At 43.6% G+C, this 26,108-nt stretch overlaps 1 protein-coding gene across 1 annotated transcript in view; it reads right to left on the bottom strand.

The window, feature by feature from the left end:
- LOC147733202 (mucin-2-like) overlaps positions 1–26,108 on the bottom strand; it is a 1,332,790-nt gene that overhangs the window by 1,192,776 nt on the left and 113,906 nt on the right. Inside the window, exon 3 of the mRNA XM_086957736.1 lies at positions 21,700–21,814. Coding sequence (XP_086813862.1) covers positions 21,700–21,814 — 115 coding nt within the window. The remainder of the gene's footprint in view (positions 1–21,699; positions 21,815–26,108) is intronic.

Below are 26,108 nucleotides of genomic sequence, written 5' to 3'. Positions count from 1 at the left end.
TACTGGATAGGGGTTTGTAGCATTGCATGTATTAAGGCCTGGGTAATTTCATGAGTACTTGGGTAGTGACTGATTGATTAGAGTACTGCAATGAGAGTACCTGGGTGAATTTATAAGTGTTTGGGTTTTGGCGCAGTGAATGGATTAGTACATGATGCTGAATGGGTCACTGGAGGAGCGCAAGGGGAGTGAAAGGGTGATTGCTGGAGTGTAGAGGTACTGCCTGGTTAATTCAAGGTGTGAAAGACAAGTGTGACGGTTGTTGAGGACTGCATGCGTAGTGGACAGTGGTTTGTAGCAGTGTATGTGTTAAGTCCTGGGTAACTGCATGAGTACTTGGGTAACGACTGAATAATTAGAGTACTGCAATAAGAGTGCCTGAGTGAATTTATAAGTGTTTGGTTTTTGGCGCAGTGAATGGATTAGTACATGGTGCTGAATGGGTCACTGGAGAAGTGCAAGTGGAGTGACAGGATGTTTGCTGGAGTGTATGAATACTGCATTGGGAATTGAAGGTGTGAATGACAAGTGTGTAAGTGGTTATTGAACTGCATGCATTGTGGACAGGGGTTTGTAGCACGGTACGTGTTAAGGCCTTGGTCATCGCATGAGTACTTGGGTAGTGACTGAATGATTAGAGTACTGCAATGAGAGTGCCTGGGTGAATTTATAAGTTTTGGGGTTTTGGCGCAGTGAATGGATTAGTACATGGTGCTGAATGGGTCACTGGAGGAGTGCAAAAGGAGTGACAGGGTGATTGCTGGAGTGTTTAGGTACTGCCTGGGTAATTCAAGGTCTGAAAGACAAGTGTGTAGTTGGTTAGAGGACAGCATGCATAGTGGACAGGGGTTTTTAGTAGTGTATGTGTTGAGGCCTGGGACATTGCATGAAAACTTCAATAGTGACTGCATAATTCGAGTACTGCAATGAGAGTGCTTGGGTGCATTTATAAGTGTTTGCGTTTTGGCGCAGTGAATGGATTAGTACATGGTGCTGAATGCGTCACTAGGGGAGTGAAAGGAAGTTTGCTGGAGTCAGTGTATGGATACTGCTATGGAATTGAAGGTGTGAAAGACATGTGTGAAGGTCATTTGAGGACTGCATGCGTAGTGGACAGGGGTTTGTAGCAGTGCATGCGTTAAGTCCTGGATCACTGCATGAGTACTTGGGTAGTGACTGAATGATTAGAGTACAGCAATGAGAGTGCCTAGGTAAATTTATAAGTGTTTGAGTATTGGCGCAGTGAATGGATTAGTACTTGGTGCTGAATGGGTCACGGGAGGAGTGCAAGGGGAGTGATAGGGTGATTGCTGGAGTGTATGGACACTGCCTGGGGAATTGGAGGTGTGAAAGACAAGTGTGTAGGTGGTTAGAGGACTGCATGCATACTGGACAGGGGTTTGTAGCAGTGTATGCGTTAAGGCCTGGATCACTGCACGAGTACTTGGGTACTGACTGAATGATTAGAGTACTGCAATGAAAGTGCCTGGGAGAATTTATAATTGTTTGGGTGTTGGCGCAGTGAATGGCGCAGTGAATGGATTAGTACATGGTGCTGAATGGGTTACTGGAGGAGTGTAAGGGGATTGATAGGTTGGTTGCTGGAGTGTAAAGGTACTTTCTGGATAATGCAAGGTCTGAAAGACAAGTGTGATGGTGGTTTGAGGACTGTATGTGTACTGGACAGGGGGTTGTACCAGTGCATGTGTTAAGGCCTGGGTCATTGCATGAGTGCTTGGGTAGTGACTAAATGATTAGAGTCCTGCAATGAGAGTACCTGGGTGAATTTATAAGTGTTTGGGATTTGGCGCAGTTTATGGATTAGTACATGGTGCTGAATGGTTCACTGGAGGAGTGCAAGTAGAGTGACAGGATGTTTGCTGGCGTGTATGGATTCTGCCTTAGGAATTGAAGGTTTGAAAGACAAGTGTGTAGGTGGTTAGAGGACTGCATGCATACTGGACAGGGGTTTGTAGCAGTGTATGTGTTAAGGTCAGGGGCATTGCATGAGTACTTGGGTAGTGACTGAATGGTTAGAGTACTGCAATGAGAGTGCCTGTGTGAATTTATAAGTGTTTGGGGTTTGGCGCAGTGAATGGATTAGTACATGGTGCTGAAAGGATCACTAGAGGAGTGCAAGGGGAGTGATTGGGTGATTGCTGGAGAGTATAGGTACTGCCTGGCGAATTGTAAGGTGTGAAAGACAAGTGTGATGGTGGTTTGCGGACTGCATGTGTATTAGACAGGGGTTTGTAGCAGTGCATGTGCTAAGTCATGGGTCACTGCATGAGTACTTGGGATGACTGAATGAGTAGAGTATTTCAAGGAGAGTGCCTGTGTGAATTTATAAGTGTTTGGGGTTTGGCGCAGTGAATGGATTAGTACATGGTGCTGAATGGGTCACTGGAGGAGTGCAAGGGGAGTGTAAGGGTGATTGCTGGAGATTGTAGGTACTGACTGGGTAATTCAAGGTCTGAAACACAAGTGTGATGGTGGTTTGAGGAACGCATGTATACTGGACAGGGGTTTGTAGCAGTGCATGTGTTGAGGCCTGAGTCATTGCATGAGTACTTGGGTAGTGACTGAATGATTAGAGTAGTGCAATGAGAGTGCATGGGTGAATTAGTAAGTGTTTGGATTTTGGCGCAGTGAATGGATTAGTACATGGTGCTGAATGGGTCACTGGAGGAGTGCAAGGTGCAAGGGGAGTGATAGGGTGATTGCTGGAGTGTTTATTAACTGCCTGCATAATTCAAGGCGTGAAAGACAAGTGTGATGGTGGTTTGAGGACTGCAAGCTTAGTGGACAGGGGTTTGTAGCAGTGCATGTGGTAAGTCCCGGGTCACTGATTGAGTACTTGGGTACTGACTGAATGAGTAGAGTACTGCAAGGAGAGTGCATGGCTGAATTTATAAGTGTTTGGGTTTTGGTGCCGTGAATGTATTTGTACATGGTGCTGAATGGGTCACTGTTGATGTGCAAGGGGAGTGACAGGATGTTTGGTGGAGTGTCTGGATATTGCCTGGGGTATTGAAGGTGTGAAAGACAAGTGTGTAGGTGGTTAGTGAACTGCATGCGTAGTGGACAGGGGTTTGTAGGAGTGTACGTGTTAAGGCCTGGGTCATTGCATGAGTACTTGGTTAGTGACTGAATGATTAGAGTACTGCAATGAGAGTGCCTGGGTAAATTTATAAGTGTTTGGGTTTTGATGCAGTGAATGGATTAGTACAATGTGCTGAAAGCATCACTGGAGGAGTGCAAGGGGAGTGATAGGGTGATTGCTGGAGTGTATAGGTACTGACTGGTTAATTCAAGGTGTGAAAGACAAGTGTGATTGTGGTTTGAGGACTATATGCGTACCGGACAGATGTTTGTAGCATTGCATGTGTTAAGGCAGATGTTCCGCGTGTAGGAGGAGCCAAGGTGCCGGCCCTCTTATACGCGGACGACGCAGTACTAATTGCGCGCACTGGCAATCGTTTACAGATCCTATTGGACCGTTTTGGTTTATTTATGGAGAGCCTTGACGTGAAAGTAAATGCAACAAAATCGCACACTATGATCATAGTTCGCCAGAGAAGCAAGACCATATGGTTAACTTTCACTTGTGGGGGGATGTGGTTTCGAGGGTCCCTGTCTTCCCTTACTTGGGGGTCCTTTTCGATGAGAGGGGCTCTTGGGCCAACCAGATAAAGGCAAAGAGTGTCTCTCTGGCTCGCACAACAGCTGCTCTGATGGGCTTTTCGAAAAGACTGGGGGCCAAACCAATGGAAGCCCTGGTTAAAGTTTACAATAGTAAGTGTGTTCCCATTGCTACGCATGGGTCTGCTCTATGGGGTTACTTCAACCAGGATCGCATTCAGAGAGTGGAAAACGGGCTCATTAGTCAATTTCTATGTGTCCCAAATTCTACTGCAACGTTATCCATTCATGGGGAACTGGGCCTACCATATATTACTGACAGATTGAAGTCGGCACCCCTACTCTTTTGGATTAAAACATGGCTGAACTCTGAGTTGACGCTGAACCATGGCATTCTGCTGGACATGGTATCAAGGGACCACGCCTTGAGAATACCCTGGTTGATATACCTTAAAACCTAATTTGCAGCGCTTGGGAGACCGGAGATCTATTCAAACCCATCAAGCATTAGAAAACAGGACATTGGGTGGATTAAACAACATTTCCTTGAAAGGGTACGGTTAGAGAGAGAAGAGAGGGAAGTAATAAAACCGTCAGTAAGAGCTTACCTGATTCTAAGGACCACTCCCTCTCTGGAACCCTATTTAAAAATTGTCACTAATCCCATTCACAGAGACTTGCTTATTAAATTTAGGATGAATCTGATCCCCTATACACTTGGTTGTTTTCCTACTTGGGCAAAACCCGAGGACGCTTTACCTTGCAAATGCGACAATTTTTCCACCCAAGATACCCTTCATTTTATGTTTTTTTGTGGGTTTATGCCGCCGCTAGGGAAAAATATCTAATACCTATTCTGAAGGATGCAGGCTTTCTTCAGGTTAGGCCAGCATTCATTTTCCTTCAAATGTTGGGTAACACGCATATCATCTTTCGCGTGGCATCTTACCTAACGGCTGCATTTAGATTAAGAAAGAAACAAGCCCCAGGGAACGTCTTGTTTTAAATGCTGTCCTTGAGGGTTTCAAGTAAATTAAATTTTAACATAAATTGACTATAAATTGAATTCTGTATGTCGATTGCAATGTGATTTTTATACTGTGCTGTATGTATTGCCTTTTATGATTTTAACAAAAATCGAAAAAAGCGTAATTTGACTGACTGTTAAGGCATGGGTCATTGAATGAGTACTTGGGTAGTGACTGAATGATTAGAGTACTGCAATGACAGTGCCTGGGTACATTTATAAGTGTTTGGGTTTTGGTGCAGTGAATGGATTAGTACAATGTGCTGAATGGGTCACTGGAGGAGTGCAAGGGGAGTGATAGTGTGATTGCTGTAGTGTATAGGTACTGCATGGGTAATTCAAGGTGTGAAAGACAAGTGTGATTGTGGTTTGAGGACTACATGGTTACCGGACAGATGTTTGTAGCATTGCATGTGTTAAGGCATGGGTCATTGCATGAGTACTTGGGTAGTGACTGAATTATTAGAGTACTGCAATGAAAGTGCCTGGGTGAATTTATATGTGTTTGGGATTTGGTGCAGTGAATAGATTAGTACATAGTGCTGAATGGGTCACTGGAGGAGTGCAAGAGGAGTGATAGTGTGATTGCTGTAGTGTATAGGTACTGCATGGGTAATTCAAGGTCTGAAAGACAAGTGTGTAGGTGGTTAGAGGACTGCATGAGTAGTGGACAGGGGTTTGTAGCAGTACATGTGTTAAGGCCTGTGTCACTGCATAAGTTATTGGGTTGTGACTGAATGATTAGAGATCTGCAAGGAGAGTGACTGGATGACTTTATAAGTGTTTGGATTTTCGTGCAGTGAATGGATTAGTACATAGTGCTGAATGGGTCACTAAATGTGTTCAAGTGGAGTGACAGGGTGATTGCTGGAGTGTATAGGTACTGCCTGGGTAATTGAAGGTATGAAAGACAAGTACATAGTTGGTTAGAGGACTGCATGCGTAGTGGACAAGGATTTGTAGCAGTGCATGCGGTAAGGCCTGGATCACTGCATGAGTACATGGCTACAGACTGAATGATTAGAGTACTGCAATGATAGTGCCTGGGAGAATTTATAAGTAATTGGGTTTTGACGCAGTGAATGGATTAGTACATGGTGCTGAATGGGTTACTGGAGGATTATAAGGGGATTGATAGGTTGGTTGCTGGAGTGTAAAGGTACTGCCTGGATAATTCAAGGTCTGAATGACAAGTGTGATGGTGGTTTGAGGACTGCATGTGTACTGGACAGGCGTTTGTACCAGTGCATGTGTTGTAGGACTGGGTCATTGCATGAGTACTTGGGTAGTGACTGAATGATTGGAGTACTGATTTGAGAGTGCCTGGGTGAATTTATAATTGTTTGGGATTTGGCGCAGTTTATGGATTAGTACATGGTGCTGAATGGGTCACTGGAGGAGTGCAAGGGGAGTTAAAGGGTGATTACTGGAGAGTATAGGCACTGACTGGGTAATTCAAGGTGTGAAAGACAAGTGTGATGGTGGTTTGAGGACTGCATGCGTACTGGATAGGTGTTTGTAGCAGTGCATGTATTAAGCCATGGGTCATTGCATTATTACTTGGGTAGTGACTGAATGATTAGAGTACTTCAATGAAAGAGCCTGGGTGAATTTATAAGTGTTTGGGTTTTAGCGCAGTGAATGGATTAGTACATGGTGCTTAATGCGTCTCTGGAGGAGTACAAGGGAAGTGAAAGAGTGATTGCTGGAGAGTATAGGTACTGACTGCGTAATTCAAGGTCTGAAACACAAGTGTGATGGTGGTTTGAGGAACGCATGTATACTGGACAGGGGTTTGTACAGTGCATGTGTTAAGGCTTGAGTCATTGCATGAGTACTTGGGTAGTGACTGAATGATTAGAGTAGTGCAATGAGAGTGCAGGGGTGAATTTTTAAGTGTTTGGATTTTGGCGCAGTGAATGGATTAGTACATGGTGCTGAATGGGTCACTGGAGGAGTGCAAGGTGCAAGGGGAGTGATAGGGTGATTGCTGGAGTGTTTATTAACTGCCTGCATAATTCAAGGCATGTAAGACAAGTGTGATGGTGGTTTGAGGACTGCCAGCTTAGTGGACAGGGGTTTGTAGCAGTGCATGTGCTAAGTCCTGGGTAACTGATTGAGTACTTGGGTACTGACTGAATGAGTAGAGTACTGCAAGGAGTGTGCCAGGCTGAATTTATAAGTGTTTGGGTTTTGGGGCCGTGAATGTATTTGTACATGGTGCTGAATGGGTCACTAGAGAAGTGAGAGGGGAGTGACAGGATATTTGCTGGAGTGTATGGATACTGCGTGGGGAATTGAAGGTGTGAAAGACAAGTCTGTAGGTGGTTAGAGGATTGCATTCATAGTGGACAGGTGTTTGTAGCAGTGCATGTGTTAAGGCCTGGGTCACTGCATGAGTACTTGGGTTCTGACTGAATGATAAGAGAACCGCAAGGAGAGTGCCTGGATGAATTTATAAGTGTTTGGATTTAGTCGCAGTGAATGGATTAGTACATAGTGCTGAATAGGTCACTGGAGGAGTTCAAGGGGCATGATAGTGTAATTGCTGGAGTGTATAGGCACTGCCTGGGTAATTGAAGGTGTGAAAGACCAGTGTATAGGGGGTTAGAGTACGGCATGCGTAGTGGACAAGGATTTATAGCAGGGCATGTGTTACGACCTGGATCACTGCATGAGTACTTGAGTACTGACTGAATGATTAGAGTACTGCAATGAGAGTGCCTGGGTGAATTTATAAGTGTTTGAATTTTGGCGCAGTGATTGGATTAGTACATGGTGCTGAATGGGTCACTGGAGAAGTGCAAGGGGAGTGACAGGATGTTTGGTGGAGTGTCTGGATACTGCCTGGGGTATTGAAGGTGTGAAAGACAAGTGTGTAGGTGGTTAGTGAACTGCATGCGTAGTGGACAGGGGTTTGTAGGAGTGTACGTGTTAAGGCCTGGGTCATTGCATGAGTACTTGGTTAGTGACTGAATGATTAGAGTACTGCAATGAGAGTGCCTGGGTAAATTTATAAGTGTTTGGGTTTTGGTGCAGTGAATGGATTAGTACAATGTGCTGAAAGCATCACTGGAGGAGTGCAAGGGGAGTGATAGGGTGATTGCTGGAGTGTATAGGTACTGACTGGGTAATTCAAGGTGTGAAAGACAAGTGTGATTGTGGTTTGAGGACTACATGCGTACCGGACACTTGTTTGTAGCATTGCATGTGTTAAGGCAGATGTTCCGCGTGTAGGAGGAGCCAAGGTGCCGGCCCTCTTATACGCGGACGACGCAGTACTAATTGCGCGCACTGGCAATCATTTACAGATCCTATTGGACCGTTTTGGTTCATTTATGGAGAGCCTTGACGTGAAAGTAAATGCAACAAAATCGCACACTATGATCATAGTTCGCCAGAGAAGCAAGACCATATGGTTAACTTTCACTTGTGGGGGGATGTGGTTTCGAGGGTCCCTGTCTTCCCTTACTTGGGGGTCCTTTTCGATGAGAGGGGCTCTTGGGCCAACCAGATAAAGGCAAAGAGTGTCTCTCTGGCTCGCACAACAGCTGCTCTGACGGGCTTTTCGAAAAGACTGGGGGCCAAACCAATGGAAGCCCTGGTTAAAGTTTACAATAGTAAGTGTGTTCCCATTGCTACGCATGGGTCTGCTCTATGGGGTTACGTCAACCAGGATCACATTCAGAGAGTGGAAAACGGGCTCATTAGTCAATTTCTAGCTGTCCCAAATTCTACTGCAACGTTATCCATTCATGGGGAACTGGGCCTACCATATATTACTGACAGATTGAAGTCGGCACCCCTACTCTTTTGGATTAAAACATGGCTGAACTCTGAGTTGACGCTGAACCATGGCATTCTGCTGGACATGGTATCAAGGGACCATGCCTTGAGAATACCCTGGTTGAGATACCTTAAAACCTAATTTGCAGCGCTTGGGAGACCGGAGATCTATTCAGACCCATCAAGCATTAGAAAACAGGACATTGGGTGGATTAAACAACATTTCCTTGGAAGGGTACGGTTAGAGAGAGAAGAGAGGGAAGTAATAAAACCGTCAGTAAGAGCTTACCTGATTCTAAGGACCACTCCCTCTCTGGAACCCTATTTAAAAATTGTCACTAATCCCATTCACAGAGACTTGCTTATTAAATTTAGGATGAATCTGATCCCCTATACACTTGGTTGTTTTCCTACTTGGGCAAAACCCGAGGACGCTTTACCTTGCAAATGCGACAATTTTTCCACCCAAGATACCCTTCATTTTATGTTTTTTTGTGGGTTTTATGCCGCCGCTAGGGAAAAATATCTAATACCTATTCTGAAGGATGCAGGCTTTCTTCAGGTTAGGCCAGCATTCATTTTCCTTCAAATGTTGGGTAACACGCATATCATCTTTCGCGTGGCATCTTACCTAACGGCTGCATTTAGATTAAGAAAGAAACAAGCCCCAGGGAACGTCTTGTTTTAAATGCTGTCCTTGAGGGTTTCAAGTAAATTAAATTTTAACATAAATTGACTATAAATTGAATTCTGTATGTCAATTGCAATGTGATTTTTATACTGTGCTGTATGTATTGCCTTTTATGATTTTAACAAAAATCGAATAAAGCGTAATTTGACTGACTGTTAAGGCATGGGTCATTGAATGAGTACTTGGGTAGTGACTGAATGATTAGAGTATTGCAATGACAGTGCCTGGGTACATTTATAAGTGTTTGGGTTTTGGTGCAGTGAATGGATTAGTACAATGTGCTGAAATCATCCCTGGAGGAGTGCAAAGGGAGTGATAGGGTGATTGCTGGAGCGTATAGGTACTGACTGGGTAATTCAAGGTCTGAAAGACAAGTTTGATGGTGGTTTGAGGACTGCATGTGTACTGGACAGGGGCTTGTAGCAGTGCATGTGTTAAGGCCTGAGTCATTGCATGAGTGCTTAGGTAGTGACTGAATGATTAGAGTACTGCAATGAGAGTGCATGGGTGAATGTATAAGTGAATGGGATTTGGCACAATGAATGGATTAGTAAATGGTGCTGAATGGGGCACTGGAGGCGTGCAAGGGGAGTAATAGGGTTATTGCTGGAGTGTATAAGTACTGCCTGGGGAATTGAAGTTGGGAAAGACAAGTGTGTAGGTGGTTAGAGGACTTCATGAGTAGTGGACAGGGGTTTGTAGCAGTGCATGTGTTAAGGCCTGTGTCCCTGCATGAGTACTTGGGTACTGACTAAATGATTAGAGTACTACAATGAGAGTGCTTGGGAGAATTTATGAGTGTTTGGGTTTTGGCGCAGTGAATGAATTAGTACACGGTGCTGAATGGGTCACTCAATGTGTTCAAGTGGAGTGACAGGGTGATTGCTGGAGTGTATAGGTACTGCCTGGGTAATTGAAGGTATGAAAGACAAGTGTATAGGCGGTTAGAGGACTGCATGCGTAGTGGACAAGGATTTTTAGCAGTGCATGCGTTAAGGCCTGGATCCCTGCATGAGTACTTGGGTACTGACTGAATGATTAGAGTACTGCAATGAGAGTGCTTGGGAGAATTTATAAGTGTTTGGGTTTTGGCGCAGTGAATGAATTAGTACATGGTGCTGAATGGGTTACTGGAGGAGTGTAAGGGGATTGGTAGGTTGGTTGCTGGAGTGTATAGGTACTTCCTGGATAATTCAAGGTCTGACAGACAAGTGTGATGGTGGTTTGAGGACTGCATGTGTACTGGACAGGGGTTTTTACCAGTGCATGTGTTAAGGCCTGGGTCATTGCATGAGTACTTCGGTAGTGAATAAATGATTAGAGTACTGCAATTAGAGTGCCTGGGTGAATTTATAAGTGTTTGGGGTTTGGCGCAGTGAATGGATTAGTACATGGTGCTGAAAAGATCACTAGAGGAGTGCAAGGGGAGTGATTGGGTGATTGTTGGAGAGTATAGGTACTGCCTGGGGAATTTTAAGGTGTGAAAGACAAGTGTGATGGTCGTTTGAGGACTGCATGTGTAGTGGAGAGTGGTTTTAGCAGTGCATGTGCAAATTCATGGGTCACTGCATGAGTACTTGGGTATGACTGAATGACTAGAGTACTGCAATGAGAGTGCCTGGGTTAATTTATAAGTGTTCGGGTTTTGGCGCAGTGAATAGATTAGTACATGGTGCTGAATGGGTCACTGGAGGAGTGCAAGGGGAGTGAAAGGGTGATTGCTGGACAGTATTCGCACTGACTGGGTAATTCAAGGTGTGAAAGACAAGTGTGATGGTGGTTTGAGGACTGCATGCATAGTGGACAGGGGTTTGTAGTAGTGCATTTGCTAAGTCCTGGGTCACTGCATGAGTACTTGGGTACTGACTGAATGAGTAGAGTACTGCAAGGAGAGTGCCTAGTTGAATTTAGAAGTGTTTGGGTTTTGGCACAGTGAATGGATTAGTACATGGTGCTGAATTGGTCACTGGAGAAGTGCAAGGGGGTTGACAGGATGTTTGCTTGAGTGTATGTGTACTGCATAGGGAATTGAAGGTGTGAAAGACTAATGTGTATGTGGTTAGAGGACTGCAAGCATAGTGGACAGGTGTTTTTAGCAGTGCATGTGGGACACTGCATGAGTACTTTGGTTCTGACTGAATGATTAGAGAACCGCAAGGAGAGTGCCTGGATGAATTTTTAAGTGTTTGGGTTTAATCGCATTAAATTGATTAGTACATAGTGCTGCATGGGTCACTGGAGGAGTTCAAGGGGCGTGATAGGGTGAATACTGACTGTATAGGTACTGCCTGGGCTATTGAAGGTGTGAAAGACCAGTGTATAGTTGGTTAGAGGACGTCATGCGTAGTGGACAAGGATTTGTAGCAGGGCGTGTGTTAAGACCTGCATCACTGCATTAGTACTGGAGTACTGACTGAATGATTAGAGTACTGCAATGAGAGTGCCTGGGTGAATGTATAAGTGTTTGGGTTTTGGCACAGTGAATGGATTAGTACATGGTGCTGAATGGGTCACTGGAAGAGTGCAAGGGGAGTGATAGTGTGATTGCTGGAGTGTAAAGCTACTGTCTGGGGAATTGAAGGTGTGAAAGACAAGTGTGTAGGTGGTTATAGGTCTGCATTGGTAGTGGACAGGGGTCTGTAGCAGTGTATGTATTGAGGCCTGGGTCGTTGCATCGGTACTTGGGTAGTGACTGAATGATTAGGGATCTCTTATATGATCAGCCTAATAGCAAGTGTGTAGGTGGTTTGAGGACTGGATGCATAGTGGACAGGAGTTTGTAGCAGTACATGTGTTAAGGCCTGGGTCACTGCATGACTACTTGGGTTCTGACTGAATGATTACAGTCCTGTAACAAGAATGCCTGGGTGAATTTATAAGGTATGAAAGACAAGTGCAATGGTGGTTTGAGGACTGCATGCATACTGGACAGGGGTTTGCAGCAGTGGATGTGTTAAGGCCTGGGTCATTGCATGAGTACTTGGGTAGTGACTGAATGATTAGAGTACTGCAATGAGAGTGCCTGGGTGAATATATAAGTGTTTGGGTTTTGGCGCAGTGAATGGATTAGTACATGGTGCTGAATGGGTCACTGGAGGAGTGCAAGGGGAGTGACAGGGATCTAATACTACTAATAGTTGACAAAAGGATAGTTTTTAAGCAGTTATGTGTCAGCAAAGAGATTAAGTAACCACATGCTTCTGTCACAATGGATGTACAAGCGGACACAGACTCACAGCGTGATTCTAGACAAGCAAGACTATTCCCTGGACTTTAGCAGAAGAGACTCACTAGTCTGGAAGGGGTTAAGTGGTCGCATACATTCTACACATTTGACTACACAACTCCTTCTGTCAATGCCTGAATTATTCTGCAAATGCATAAGCAGTGACTGGATTCTAATACTACTAATAGTTGACAATAGGATAGGTTTTTAAGCAGTTATGTGTCAGCAAAGAGATTAAGTAACCACATGCTTCTGTCACAATGGATGCACAAGTGCACAAAGACTCACAATGCTATTCTAGACAAGCAAGACTATTCCCTGTACTTTAGCAGAAGAGACTCACTAGTCTGTAAGGGGTTAGGTGACCACATACATTCGACACATGTGACTATAGCACTCCTTCTGTGAATGCCTGAATCATTCTGCAAATGCATAAGCAGTGCCTAGGTCCTAACACTACTAATAGTTGATAACAGGATAGGTTTTTAAGCAGTTATGTGTCGGCAAAGAGATTAAGTAACCACATGCTTCTGTCACAAAGATTGCACAAGTGCACACAGACTCACAGGGGGATTCTAGACAAGCAAGACTATTTCCTGGACTTTAGCAGAAGAGACTCACTAGTCTGTAAGGGGTTAGATGACCACATACATTCTACACATTTGACTACAGCACACCTTCTGTGAATACCTGAATCATTCTGCAAATGCATAAGCAGTGACTGGGTTGTAATACTACTAATAGTTGACAACAGGATAGGTTATTAAACAGTTATGTGTCAGCAAAGATATTAATTAACCACATGCTTCAGTCACAATGGATGCACAAGTTGACACAGACTCACAGTGTGATTCTAGACAAGCAAGACTATTCCCTGGACTTTAGCAGAAGAGACTCACTAGTCCGGAAGGGGTTAGGTGACCGCATACATTCCACATATTTCAATACAGCACTGCTAGTGTTTATGCCTGAATCATTCTGCGAATGCAGAAGCAGTGACTGAGTTCTAATACGACTAAAACTTGACAACAGGATAGGTTTTTAAGCAGTTATGTATCAGCAAAGAGATGAAGTAACCTCATGCTTCTGTCAGAATTGTTGCACAAGTAGACACAGACTCAGTGTGATTCTAGACAAGCAAGACTATTCCCTGCACTTTAGCAGAAGAGACTCACGAGTCTGGAAGGGGTTAGGTGACTGCATACATTCTACACATTTGACTACAGCACTGCTAGTGTGAATGCCTGAATCATTCTGCGAATGCATAAGCAGTGACTGGGTTCTAATACTACTAAAACTTGACAATAGATCAGGTTTTAGCAGTTATGTGTCAAGAAAGAGATGAAATAGCCACATGCTTCTGTCACACAGACTCACAGTGTGATTCTACACAAGCAAGACTATTCACTGGACTTTATCAGGAGAAACTCAGTAGTCTAACTAAAAACAAAGGCACCACATACAACACCACACAAATTAATAACTCACCTTTCAAATTGATTAGTAGATGGAGAAGTATCTGAATCACACACCAGATGTTCTTATGCACATAATGTCTGTAGTGCACTGCTCTTTGCAAAACTAAGAAATGGCAACCTTTCCCTCTCTTCTGCGCACATATACATGTAAATATCAAATTGCATTGCTTCCCACATTAATTTAAAAGCTAACACACATTTCTATTGGTTACACATTTCAACCCTTTCCAATTGACATAACTTTGAACCCTGCCCCCATTCTGCTTAATGCCTGTTAGTTACATGGTGCTGAATGGGTCACTGGAGGAGTGCAAGGGGAGTGACAGGGATCTAATACTACTAATAGTTGACAAAAGGATAGTTTTTAAGCAGTTATGTATCAGCAAAGAGATTAAGTAACCACATGCTTCTGTCACAATGGATGTACAAGTGGACACAGACTCACAGCGTGATTCTAGACAAGCAAGACTATTCCCTGGACTTTAGCAGAAGAGACTCACTAGTCTGGAAGGGGTTAAGTGGTCGCATACATTCTACACATTGGACTACAAAACTCCTTCTGTCAATGCCTGAATTATTCTGCAAATGCATAAGCAGTGACTGGATTCTAATACTACTAATAGTTGACAATAGGATAGGTTTTTAAGCAGTTATGTGTCAGCAAAGAGATTAAGTAACCACATTCTTCTGTCACAATGGATGCACAAGTGCACAAAGACTCACAATGCGATTCTAGACAAGCAAGACTATTCCCGGTACTCTAGCAGAAGAGACTCACTTGTCTGTAAGGGGTTAGGTGACCACATACATTCGACACATGTGACTATAGCACTCCTTCTGTGAATGCCTGAATCATTCTGCAAATGCATAAGCAGTGCCTAGGTCCTAACACTACTAATAGTTGATAACAGGATGGGTTTTTAAGCAGTTATGTGTCAGCAAAGAGATTAAGTAACCACATGCTTCTGTCACAAAGATTGCACAAGTGCACACAGACTCACAGGGGGATTCTAGACAAGCAAGACTATTTCCTGGACTTTAGCAGAAGAGACTCACTAGTCTGTAAGGGGTTAGATGACCAGATACATTCTACACATTTGACTACAGCACACCTTCTGTGAATACCTGCATCATTCTGCAAATGCATAAGCAGTGATTGGGTTGTAATACTACTAATAGTTGACAACAGGATAGGTTATTAAACAGTTATGTGTCAGCAAATATATTAATTAACCACATGCTTCAGTCACAATGGATGCACAAGTTGACACAGACTCATAGTGTGATTCTAGACCAGCAAGACTATTCCCTGGACTTTAGCAGAAGAGACTCACTAGTCCGGAAGGGGTTAGGTGACTGCATACATTCCACACATTTCACTACAGCACTGCTAGTGTTTATGCCTGAATCATTCTGCGAATGCAGAAGCAGTGACTGAGTTCTAATACGACTAAAACTTGACAACAGGATAGGTTTTTAAGCAGTTATGTATCAGCAAAGAGATGAAGTAACCTCATGCTTCTGTCAGAATTGTTGCACAAGTAGACACAGACTCAGTGTGATTCTAGACAAGCAAGACTATTCCCTGCACTTTAGCAGAAGAGACTCACGAGTCTGGAAGGGGTTAGGTGACTGCATACATTCTACACATTTGACTACAGCACTGCTAGTGTGAATGCCTGAATCATTCTGCGAATGCATAAGCAGGGACTGGGTTCTAATACTACTAAAACTTGACAATAGAATAGGTTTTAGGCAGTTATGTGTCAAGAAAGAGATGAAATAGCCACATGCTTCTGTCACACAGACTCACAGTGTGATTCTACACAAGCAAGACTATTCCCTGGACTTTATCGGGAGAAACTCAGTAGTCTAACTAAAAACAAAGGCACCACATACAACACCAGACAAATTAATAACTCACCTTTCAAATTGATTTGTAGATGGAGAAGTATCTGAATCACACGCCAGATGTTCTTATGCACATAATGTCTGTAGTGCACTGCTCTTTGCAAAACTAAGAAATGGCAACCTTTCCCTCTCTTCTGCGTACATATACATGTAAATATCCAATTGCATTGCTTCCCACATTAATTTAAAAGCTAACACACATTTCTATTGGTAACACATTTCAACCCTTTCCAATCGACATAACTTTGAACCCTGCCCCCATTCTGCTTAATGCCTGTTACCATAGTAACAGTTTATGGAGCACTCAACTGAACACACAGGTCACAAGTTAAGCATACAAAACATCAATTGTGCTTGATTTTTCAAAATATGAGCTTATCCTATCTAAAAAAAATTTTTACCAATAAAAACATGCTTTTAAAACCAGAAACATGCACCCTATTTTTCAGTGTATAATATTCTCAAACAGCCAATCATTTTCTTCTTTTTTTTAAACTGCATCTTGTCCACCATTTTAGAAAGATCTTATTCTACAAACTGCCTACTTCACATACAGACATACAGAAAAGTTCTCAGTGCATCCAGACTTCCCTTCAAGATGCTTAGAGTGTGGATTGTGGGACACCGCTATATTTTCTGGAGCAAAAGGTATGCTGCAAGCAGAGGTATTGACAAAAATTGACCTTTGCCAAAGGTAGACATTAAATGGATTGGACAGAGAGGATTAAAGTGGCACCAATTGATGCCGTTGGTTAAATTCTTTTTGCATCTCCAACACCCTGACCTCATAATTGTGCACTGTGGTGGCAATGACCTAGGCACTTTGACAGGGGTAGGTCTGGAAATGCTTACAGAGGACACCTTTCCAGAATTGATGTTACTTTCCCCCCAAAGTGCCGTTGTCTATTCTAACATATGCCAAAGACAGAAATGGAACTGGTTCAATCAATTTTGTCCACAGATTGAGAAAGCTAGGAAACATGTCAATAAAGCTGTTTCTGCTTATCTCAGAGATTATAGGATGGGGTCCATTTACAACAACAATCTGAGTTTTATTATGGATGGCATCAGTAGGAAAGATGGTTTTCATTTCAGAGATGAGGGTAACAGAGTCTTTCTCAACAACTTTAGACTCTGCATAGGTACTTACTTGTAGGTACCAAAATCTCTCAATAAACACAAGGGCTCTTTTTAGAGCCACCCAATATCTAAACATATAAACTTGATATATATTTAAAAAAAATATATATATTTTTTGTTTGGAGTCCCGCTCCCAGGGCGTTTTGGAGTCGGGCACCTAATGCGTTCACACCAGGGGGCCGTGCTGGGAGTCGCACACCCAGCGCGTTCACACCAGGGGGCGCGCTGGGAGTCGTGCACCCAACGCGTTCACACCAGGCGGCCGTGCTGGGAGTCGCGCATCCAACACTTTCATACCAGGGGGCCGCGCTGAGCGCCGCGCTGGATTCGCGACTCCAAATTCTCCCGTTAAAAAAAATGTCGCTCCTACGACTAATTTATATTCTCCCCAGGGACCCCATCCCCGGGGCCTATATGCAACATTGGGGACCCTGGGGGAGCCCCAATGCCCCCACGGTCCTGCCGGCTCCCAGCATTCTTCGGGAGCCGGCATTTCTTTTCCACATGGGGCGCTGCTAACATGCAGCTCCCCATATGGAAAAGCAATTTGGTTTGCATTTTGGAAAAGAGAGCAGTTTTCCCTGCTCTCTCTTTCAAATTCTAAACCAAGTTTGTTATGGCAGGGCGGCAGCCATGAGGCTCCCACCCTGCCATAGCAATCAGCAGTGTCCCGGGGTGAGCACCCCGAGACACTTCAGGTGCTGGCCCTGGGGGGTGGCGGTCCCCAGGGCCATCATTGGCTCCAGGAGGGGGGCTGCGTGGCCCCCCTCCCACTTAATGCAAAGCCCCAGGGCGTGGTGGTCCCCGGGGTTTGGGGGTCCGTAATGGACCACCTATTTTAAATATTTAGTCCCCCGGTCCCACACAGGTTATTATTTATTTTAAAGCCCTGTGGGTGGTGGTACCCAGTCAGTGTGCCCCCCACAATAATAATTGATTAGAGCCCCGGGGTGGCGATCCCCGGGTCTGGGGTGCCTTAGAGGCCCCAACTTTAAAGTATCAAGCCTGGGGGTGGCTGTCCCCGAGGCTGCGGGGGGCCATGTGCCCCCTGCAAATATTCATGCTTTGCCCCGGGGTGTGATGGTCCCCGGGGCAGTGCGGGGAGATTGGGCCCCCCCACACTTTTTTTGCCATGCCCCCGGGACCTGGCCCACCCGGGGTCTTTAAATAAACAAAGCGCAGAAGCCCGCACTTCGGTTTTTTCATTTTCGCGGCTGGATCCGCGCACCCTACACACATTACGGCTTTTAAGGAGATGACCAGCCACTCACAAGGCCGGGCATCTCCTTGACCTTATATTCTCCAGACCCCTCCTCCTACATATTGGCGAAATGTTGCCGATGGCTTGAACAGATCACTCCATGATAAAATTCTTTGCTGAGCTTAGGCCTCCACCGACTTAGACCTCCCGCCCCCTGACTGAATATACCAGCAGAGACTGGAAGGCTCTCACACGCTTGAGGTGGTCTGGCACTGTGTTCAAGGTTGGGGACTGTTTCTCCTCTGATATGCCAGTCACGGATAACTATGCCTCACTATGTCAAAAAATTACATCTACACTGGACTCCTGTGCCTCGTTGAAAAACCATAGGTCTAAGGCAGAAACTTAACACCTTGGTTTAACACCACACGAATTGCTCTCAAACTAACATGTAAACAGGTTGAGAGGAGATGAAGGCGAGGTTACAGGGAGTCTGATAGGCTGTTATGGAAAATTAAAATCGGGGAGTATAAGAACGAGATTAGAAGGGCATAAGCCGATCATTTTTCCTCAGTAATCTGTAATTCTTCCAACAGCTCCAGAAGCATTTTTAACATTCTGAACAGTCTTATCAATCCTGACTGTTCCAAGAATGCAATAACCCCCTCGCCTGAACTTTGTGAGAACATGGCCGTGTTCTTCCGGGAAAAGATTCAGTTGATTATTGATGACCTTGTGGGTGGTCAGCAAGCTACATGGAACCTAGTCCTGGCGTCAGAGTGTACTGTAGTACATGAGGTGGGCGACTCTGGGAATGCTGTCATCAGCCTCTGCGATCAAGCTCCTGAACAACTCTGTGGGTTCACACCCCTCACTATGGAGGAATTCTGCAGCTTGGCTCAGGGCATCTCCTCTGGATCTCCCCCTTGTCCAGTTCCACATAAGATCTGGAAGGAGTACAAGGAAGAACTGTTCCCCTCTCTACGGCTGATCTGTAACCAGTCACTTGTTAGTGGTATAGTTCCCCCACAAAGGAAGCAAGCTTTAGTTTCCCCCTTATTGAAGAAGCCCTATCTTGATCCTGAATGCTCGAAAAACTACAGGCCTATCTCTTTGCTGCCGTTCCCTGCTAAAATCATAGAACCGGCTGTTAGTATGACTCTCTCTTCCTACTTCGAACATCACAAACTGCTGGAAGAGGTTCAATTCGGATTTCGGCCGGCTCATGGAACCGAGACGGCGTTGCTGACCGTCATGGATGAGCTTCGGTGGCAGGCAGACAGGGGACAGGCAGCTGCATTAATTCTGCTTGACCTGTCTGCCTCCTTTTAATACGGTCAACCATGAGATCCTGCTGAGAAGATTGAGCAAGATTGGGGTGAAGGGCTCTGCCTGGTGGTGGTTTCGATCCTTTTTACAGGACAGACAGCAGGCGGTAGCCCTTCCCCCTTTCCAATCTGCATTCTCTAGCGTGTTGCATGCTGTTCCTCAAGGATCAGCTATCAGCTCTATCCTTTTTAATGTGTACTTAAAACCTCTGATCACTGTCATCAAGGCCTATAATATTGACATCATAAATTACGCACATGACACTCAGATGATCCTTTCCTTTAAGGGTGAGGAATTAACTACAGTAGAGGCTTTTCCCAACTGTTTGCAGGACATGGCCCGCTGGCTGCAGAATAACTCTTTACAATTTAGTGCAGGAAAGACCGAGGTGATCTTCTGCTTGGCAAACAGGATATCTCCTCCTCTTACTGAAAATGTTTGGCCTTCGGGCAATGCGTCTGTAGTCCAGCCGGCAATTTGGGCGTTATATTTGAAGATAAGCTTACTTTAGAAACTCAGGTCACAAAAACAACTGCCTCCTGTTTTGCGATCATAAGATCCCACCGAAAAATGTTCCCGTTACTACCTTTTCATGTTCGTGCACAAGTAGCCAGATGTACAATTCTCAGTAGACTTGACTACTGTAATGCTCTCCTGCTGGAATCCCCTAACTTTCTGTTGGACAGACGGCAAAGAATCCAGTCGGCTGCTGCCAAACTAGTCTTAGGGTGGCCTAGAAGCTCCTCTGCCGCGGCAGCCTTAGCTGAACTTCATTGACTCCCCCTGAGACAGAGTGTGCAATTTAAATCTCTCTGCCTTGTTTTTAAAGCCGTACATGGGATAGGACCTGTGCGTATGCGCAACTAATTCGACTGGTACGTCCCAACGAGAAAATTGCGCTCCTCGTCGGCGAGATTAATGCAGGTTGCCAGGTTTCGTAAGGTTAGGTCAAGGGGCAGATTTTTGGGGGTGGCAGCAGCTAAACTGTGGAACAGCCTCCCCAGGGAAATTAGGCAACTCAGGGAGCTCCTCCACTTCAGAAAAAGTGTAAAAACCTGGCTGTTCCCCAAGATTTAGTGGACGCACCCTGTTTCCTCCTCCTATCTTCCCCCTTGAGCTACTTTAGCGCCAGGATGCCTGCTAGGTGACAGTGCACTTTATAAATTGACTAAATAAATAAATAAATAAATAAATGTAAAAAAAATGTTTTTTTTTAGCCCTAGAAGTCCTTGTAGGACCCCCTAAGCAGACCTATGGGGTTAGGGTGTTTCAACCCTGCCCCCTCTCCTTGTTTTCTGCCTTTTTGTGCCTCACTTCTACCGAGGCACAAGATGGCGGTCAACTGTTCCTGGTTTAGAGTGTTTACAGACAATTAGAATGCAGCTCAAGATCGGCAGGGTGCACGGATCCTGATCTGTAGGGTGCGCGGATCCTCCACGGCGACAGATATCAACACTTTTTTTATTTTCAATTTACTCAGCAACTACTGAACAAATTTACACCATTTAATAAAAAAGGATCTTTCTGAACCAAGGGCTACTCTTTTGCCAAATTTGGTGCAATTCCGTTCAGAAGTTCGGGCTGTGGCCGTGTCTAAAGTTTCCTAAAGAAAATTGCATGGGGAAAACACGTTTTGGGAACCCCCCTTTTATCTCGCACCTGCATGCCGAATCACCCTGAAAATTTCAGGATAGGAGCTGGCCGGAGTGGGCCATAAGTTTGAAAAATTTCACAAAGATTAGTCAATCGGCGCCAAAGGTATTGGGAATAGAATGTTGTGAATTTCCTATGGAATATAGGTCCTAACTATAACTACCTACTGGCAACCGCCAGTAGGTAATATATATATATATATATAGAACTAAGGAAGGAACTAAACAAAACACAGAAATTCAACAGTTACAGTTGGCAGAGGTTGATGAATCACCCTGAAACTTCAAGCTTTAGCTGAATTGAGCATCATATTAGTTTTACAAATTTCGCAAGGATTATTCAAACGGCACTAAAGTTACTGGCAAAGCAAAAAACTCTCATATCTCTGTATATATATATTTTCATCTTCAGTCTCTTCTGCATTTTATCAACCTGGGTTAGGCCATGCTCTAAACACCATACTATACATATCAATGTAGACACTTTGCTTACACAATGTCTATAGTTTGTGCTATGAGATGTGTTTGTCCATAGTCAAGAAAGCCACTTTGCTATAGGGGATATTCAAAAACTGCAGAGAGCAACAGCAGAGGATGTTCAGATACAAGTAGTTACCTCTAGGCGGTCATGTCTATTCCATGCAAGGACTAACCCCAGGTCGGCAGTGACAGTTATGGAGGATGCATCCCTAGTTATCTGGATTTGGGGATTGATGACAGACTGGTTGCTCCTGAAAAGAAAGGTTACCAATGTTTGTTATTGGTTCTTCAGGTGAGCAGTGTGAAAGTGAGACTACACACAGGATTCCTATAAAGCTACACAGTACATTTAGAGATTATACATTTCTAATCATTTGATACATACAGAAAGACAATATAGAACTGGCAAATTAAGGAGTCCAATGACAGTCAACAAAGTATCTTGAAAATTTCTCTATTTATGAGGTTCAAGTGCTGACACACATCTTTGTTCTAAATAATTTTTCCTTCCAGGACCTAATTGAAACAATTTACATATACAAATGAATGATCGAGGGGGTCAATTAGATATGCTAAAATCATATGACACCAACATCTAGGCTGATGCCAACTCTGGTTTCAAGCATTTGCCATAGAGGTTACACGTCTCTTGACTTGTCACTCAGCTTCTTAAGTAATTTATGTAAAACTCGATTTAGTTGATTGGCAAAGAAAGACAAGTGTAAAAATGTGACAATATGATTTGTGAATGTTACCTAATTTGTTGATCTAAATAGTTAATACTTGATAAAGAATGTTCAAAGAGTGCTTTAGGGGTTTTCCTAAAAAAAGTTTCATTAACAGAAAAGGGCAATGGTTGTTTTAGGTTTAGTCATCAAAAATGTTCACATTTTGTAATTAACTTTGACTTAAGGAAGAAGGTGAGCTGCAAGCTACTTAAGCTCCTTAAATTTCACGAAAGGGCTTTGAAATTGGCAGCCTAGTAGGCGTCTGCAGCTATTCTATGCTAAACAAGCATTGTTATAGCCAATAGGTCTCACCTTGGGACCTTAAAAGTGTTTAGCCAGAGCAATTGCTTTTGCCAAATTCTTTAAGCTATAGTGTAGAGCATTGCAGCTGCTGTGCAGCATGTTGAAAAGTTTTAATAAAAAAGTGATTAAAAATCATGTGTTACATTATAAATATATAACCAAGAAGACAATATGTACAATTGAACGACTCTATCCCAAAAGAATTAACATAAAAAAGACTTCCAGTCTTTTTCTCATGGTCATGCTGGCAACTTCTTCCTGCCTGTCATAATGTTGGTTTGTTATTGTTTATTTTTGTTATGGAGGTGGGTGGGTGGGGGCATAAACAACGGGATGGTGGATTTGTTCTTTTTGTTTCCGAAGTTCCTCCTATCTGCCACATAGAGAGAGGAGCCAGGGTTACTGCTTTCACTAAATTTAGATGATCAATTATCCCGAAACCATGGGTATTGTATTACGTCTGATGTTTTTGAAAGCTGCAGGAACTCTCTATGTGTTAGCTGAAAGGGACCAACGATAAACTTGTCAACTTTATAGATTACTCATTGTGTGCATGACAACAGTCTTGCACACTTCAGCTAATAATTACATTGTTCTATAGCTTAATAATGAGTGCTTCTACCTTTCATGAGTCCTGTAAACAACAGGTGCTATTTCTCAATTTACCTATATACTCGATTCAGAACAGGATGGTAAGGCTGTGCCTCGCCAGGATTCCAAGTGGTGACCTTCAGGTCACATGTGATAAACAGCCAGCTGTAACTCGCCGAGCCACCTTAATTGCTAAGAAACGTTTAGAGCGGGTTCCTTCCCCTTTGTGAAAGTTTTCTGAAACTATCGGAGAGCACTTGCAAAGGAGTCGACATGTGCAAGTGTTCTCCGATGTAAGCGTCCCACTTGGTTTTCAGCTGTGGAACACTAATCCCTAGTGTTGTGTACATGGCAGTAACTACAAGTGCGCGTGAAGCCTCGCGCTAAAAGTAAGAAAAAAAAGTGTCTGCAAAAGTAAAAGATTTTCCCTTGCGGGAGCGAGCAGCGCCAGGAGCAATAATTGCTAGCACATGGCGCCAAAGCTCGCTACCGCAAGGGAATCACGAAAAGTACACATGTTGCCATTGAAAGCAATGCAACGCATGCATGTTTTTAGTGAATCGATTCCAAAAGGTCTTTTTCCTTTGCAGCACATGCGCGCTATATAGGCGAGACCTAAAAAGGAAAACAAACTGTCCGATGTAAACAACGCCCATCAATCACTTGGTCAAAAAGCGCTATGTTAAAAAAGGTACCCAATCAGTGCAGTGGTATGTCACTATGGGACTTTAAAATATCATACCACTATATCTATTCATTAGAAATACTTTGCTTCACAGAAATGTTTAATACACTAAGGGGTGCATTTAGAGTGTGGTAGAGGTGTGAAACGTGCCATAATTCTGTGAATTTCACAGATCCTCTGTACTCTTGGTGTGCCTACTTGAAAACCTGGTTTTCAATGGCAGAAACTCTGCTAGCTCTGCCATCAAAAACATTTAGCCAACTGACCATTGTCAAAAGCCTGCAGTATTTAAAACATAAAATGGCGCACATTATTTAAGGGGGCAAGCCAATGCAAAGTTTTTACACAGCTGCCATGTTTTCCATTGCAGCCTTGAACAATAAACAACACAATAGCCCCTAGGTGCTAGATAAAAACTCCCAGCTCCTTAGGGTCATTGTTTTCTTTTTTTACTGAAAAAACAAAGCTTTAGGTCTGACGTTACATTTTGGTCTACCAGAGGCTGTATATTCAAGAAATAGGTCTCCAGTAGACAGGCAGGGAAATCAAAATTTGGCATCCCGCTATCCTTCTCTCGTTAACAATCAACCTTGGTTGTTAACTAGAGCTACACATAATGCAGGTGCATTCTGCCTCCACCTATCATAACCTACAGGATCGGTTTGAAAATACTCTGTTGGCTTATCCCATTGGAACTCGACTCTGGAAGGTTAAATATGCTACAGTTAACAGTCGATGTTTACAATATCTATACCATGAATCTAAAATATAGAGGGGGTGTTGCACATGTCTCAGTTGGAAATTTCCAATATCTAATAATATTTTAAATAGTTTATTTGAATTTTCATTAACTAATGGTTGGTTAGTCTACAAGTTAGACCTACAGACTCCAAATGATCTTAAGCCAGTCAGACCTTCCTCTTCATTCTAAAGTTAGGAATATGCATCTATGGATGCTGTCTGTGAAGAGGGTTACTGGGGATACTGTAATTTATTAGAATGTCAAATCACCATGATAACTAAATTGTGAACACATTGTGGTAAGTGCTGGTTAGAGCCTTGTGCATATGCCTAGTCTATCGCTAGTTGAGCATGGGATCTAAGAATGTTACCATTCGAATAATGAGGAGTTGGAGATCTAAGAGGAAGCTGGGGAAAGGAGGTCCAGAGCTGGAAGTTGTGATTCAATGCAAAAAGACTCTGACTGAGAAGAACGTTGTGTACCTTATTGACATATTCACATTGGCGACTTGTGGTAAAAACACATCGCATTCGACTCTTCAACGGCTGCCACTTGGGATTGGTGAAGCCTAATATCTGCTAACAGAATACTAAATGCCGCTCCAGGATGGTTCATTTGTCATTTTGATTCTCAGCTAATTCCCGACTGCCTCTATAATGTTGAGCATTTCGAGGGGACTGCTCCGCTCTTTGTCTCGAGCTGTGCCAAGCAGTTTTGGCGCAAGCAGTACCACTTCTCAATGCAGGACTCAGCCCATGGTGGTGAGAAGGTTGCCTTTTGCTCCTTGTGAAGACATTTATCTTGATACTGTTTGTCCTCTTAGGCCTACTGGTGTAGATCATTACTCTTTGAACTTTATTGACTGGTACTCACGATGGCCAGAAGTTACAGCTGTGACTTCTGTGGAGACATTGTTTGATGGGGAAAGATTCCCTTCTGTGCTTTTAACTGACAATGGGGTTCAATTGACAATATGAGAAATGGAAAGCTTTCTGAGAGATAAAGGGATTGTTCATAAAAATTATGCGCTACATTACCCAGAATGCAATGGTGTAATTGAAAGGTTCAACAAAGTACTAAAGGAAACCATACATTACTCCTGGACAAGTAATAAGTCATGGCAGGAGGAGATACATAATAAAGTAAGAGTTTATAGGCGAAAACCCCATACAGCGAATGGAATGACACCTTTTGAACATTTCAGGGGGAAAAAGCCTAATAGTGTGATGTGTTCCAGTTGGGTAAACAAGAGGAGGGGGGTTGGTTTGGAAATCAAGCCTTAAGAGGCAGTGCCAGTGCAGAGGAGCAGAGTGGATGAGAGAATGGGAAAAATGAGGGAAGAGTTTGACAAATGGATGAAAGTTAGGTTACATGTAAAGGTTGGAGATTTGGTCAGGGTTAAACTTCCTGGATCTGGTTCACAAGTTTCTTAAGGCTATCAGGATGGAACACCATAAAATATTCTATTTGGCATAATTGCAAAATTCAACATGGTA

This window comes from Lissotriton vulgaris, chromosome 2_1 (assembly GCF_964263255.1).
Source record: "Lissotriton vulgaris chromosome 2_1, aLisVul1.2, whole genome shotgun sequence".
Classification (NCBI taxonomy): Eukaryota; Metazoa; Chordata; class Amphibia; order Caudata; family Salamandridae; genus Lissotriton; species Lissotriton vulgaris.
This window is presented reverse-complemented; position numbering and strand designations above follow the sequence as displayed.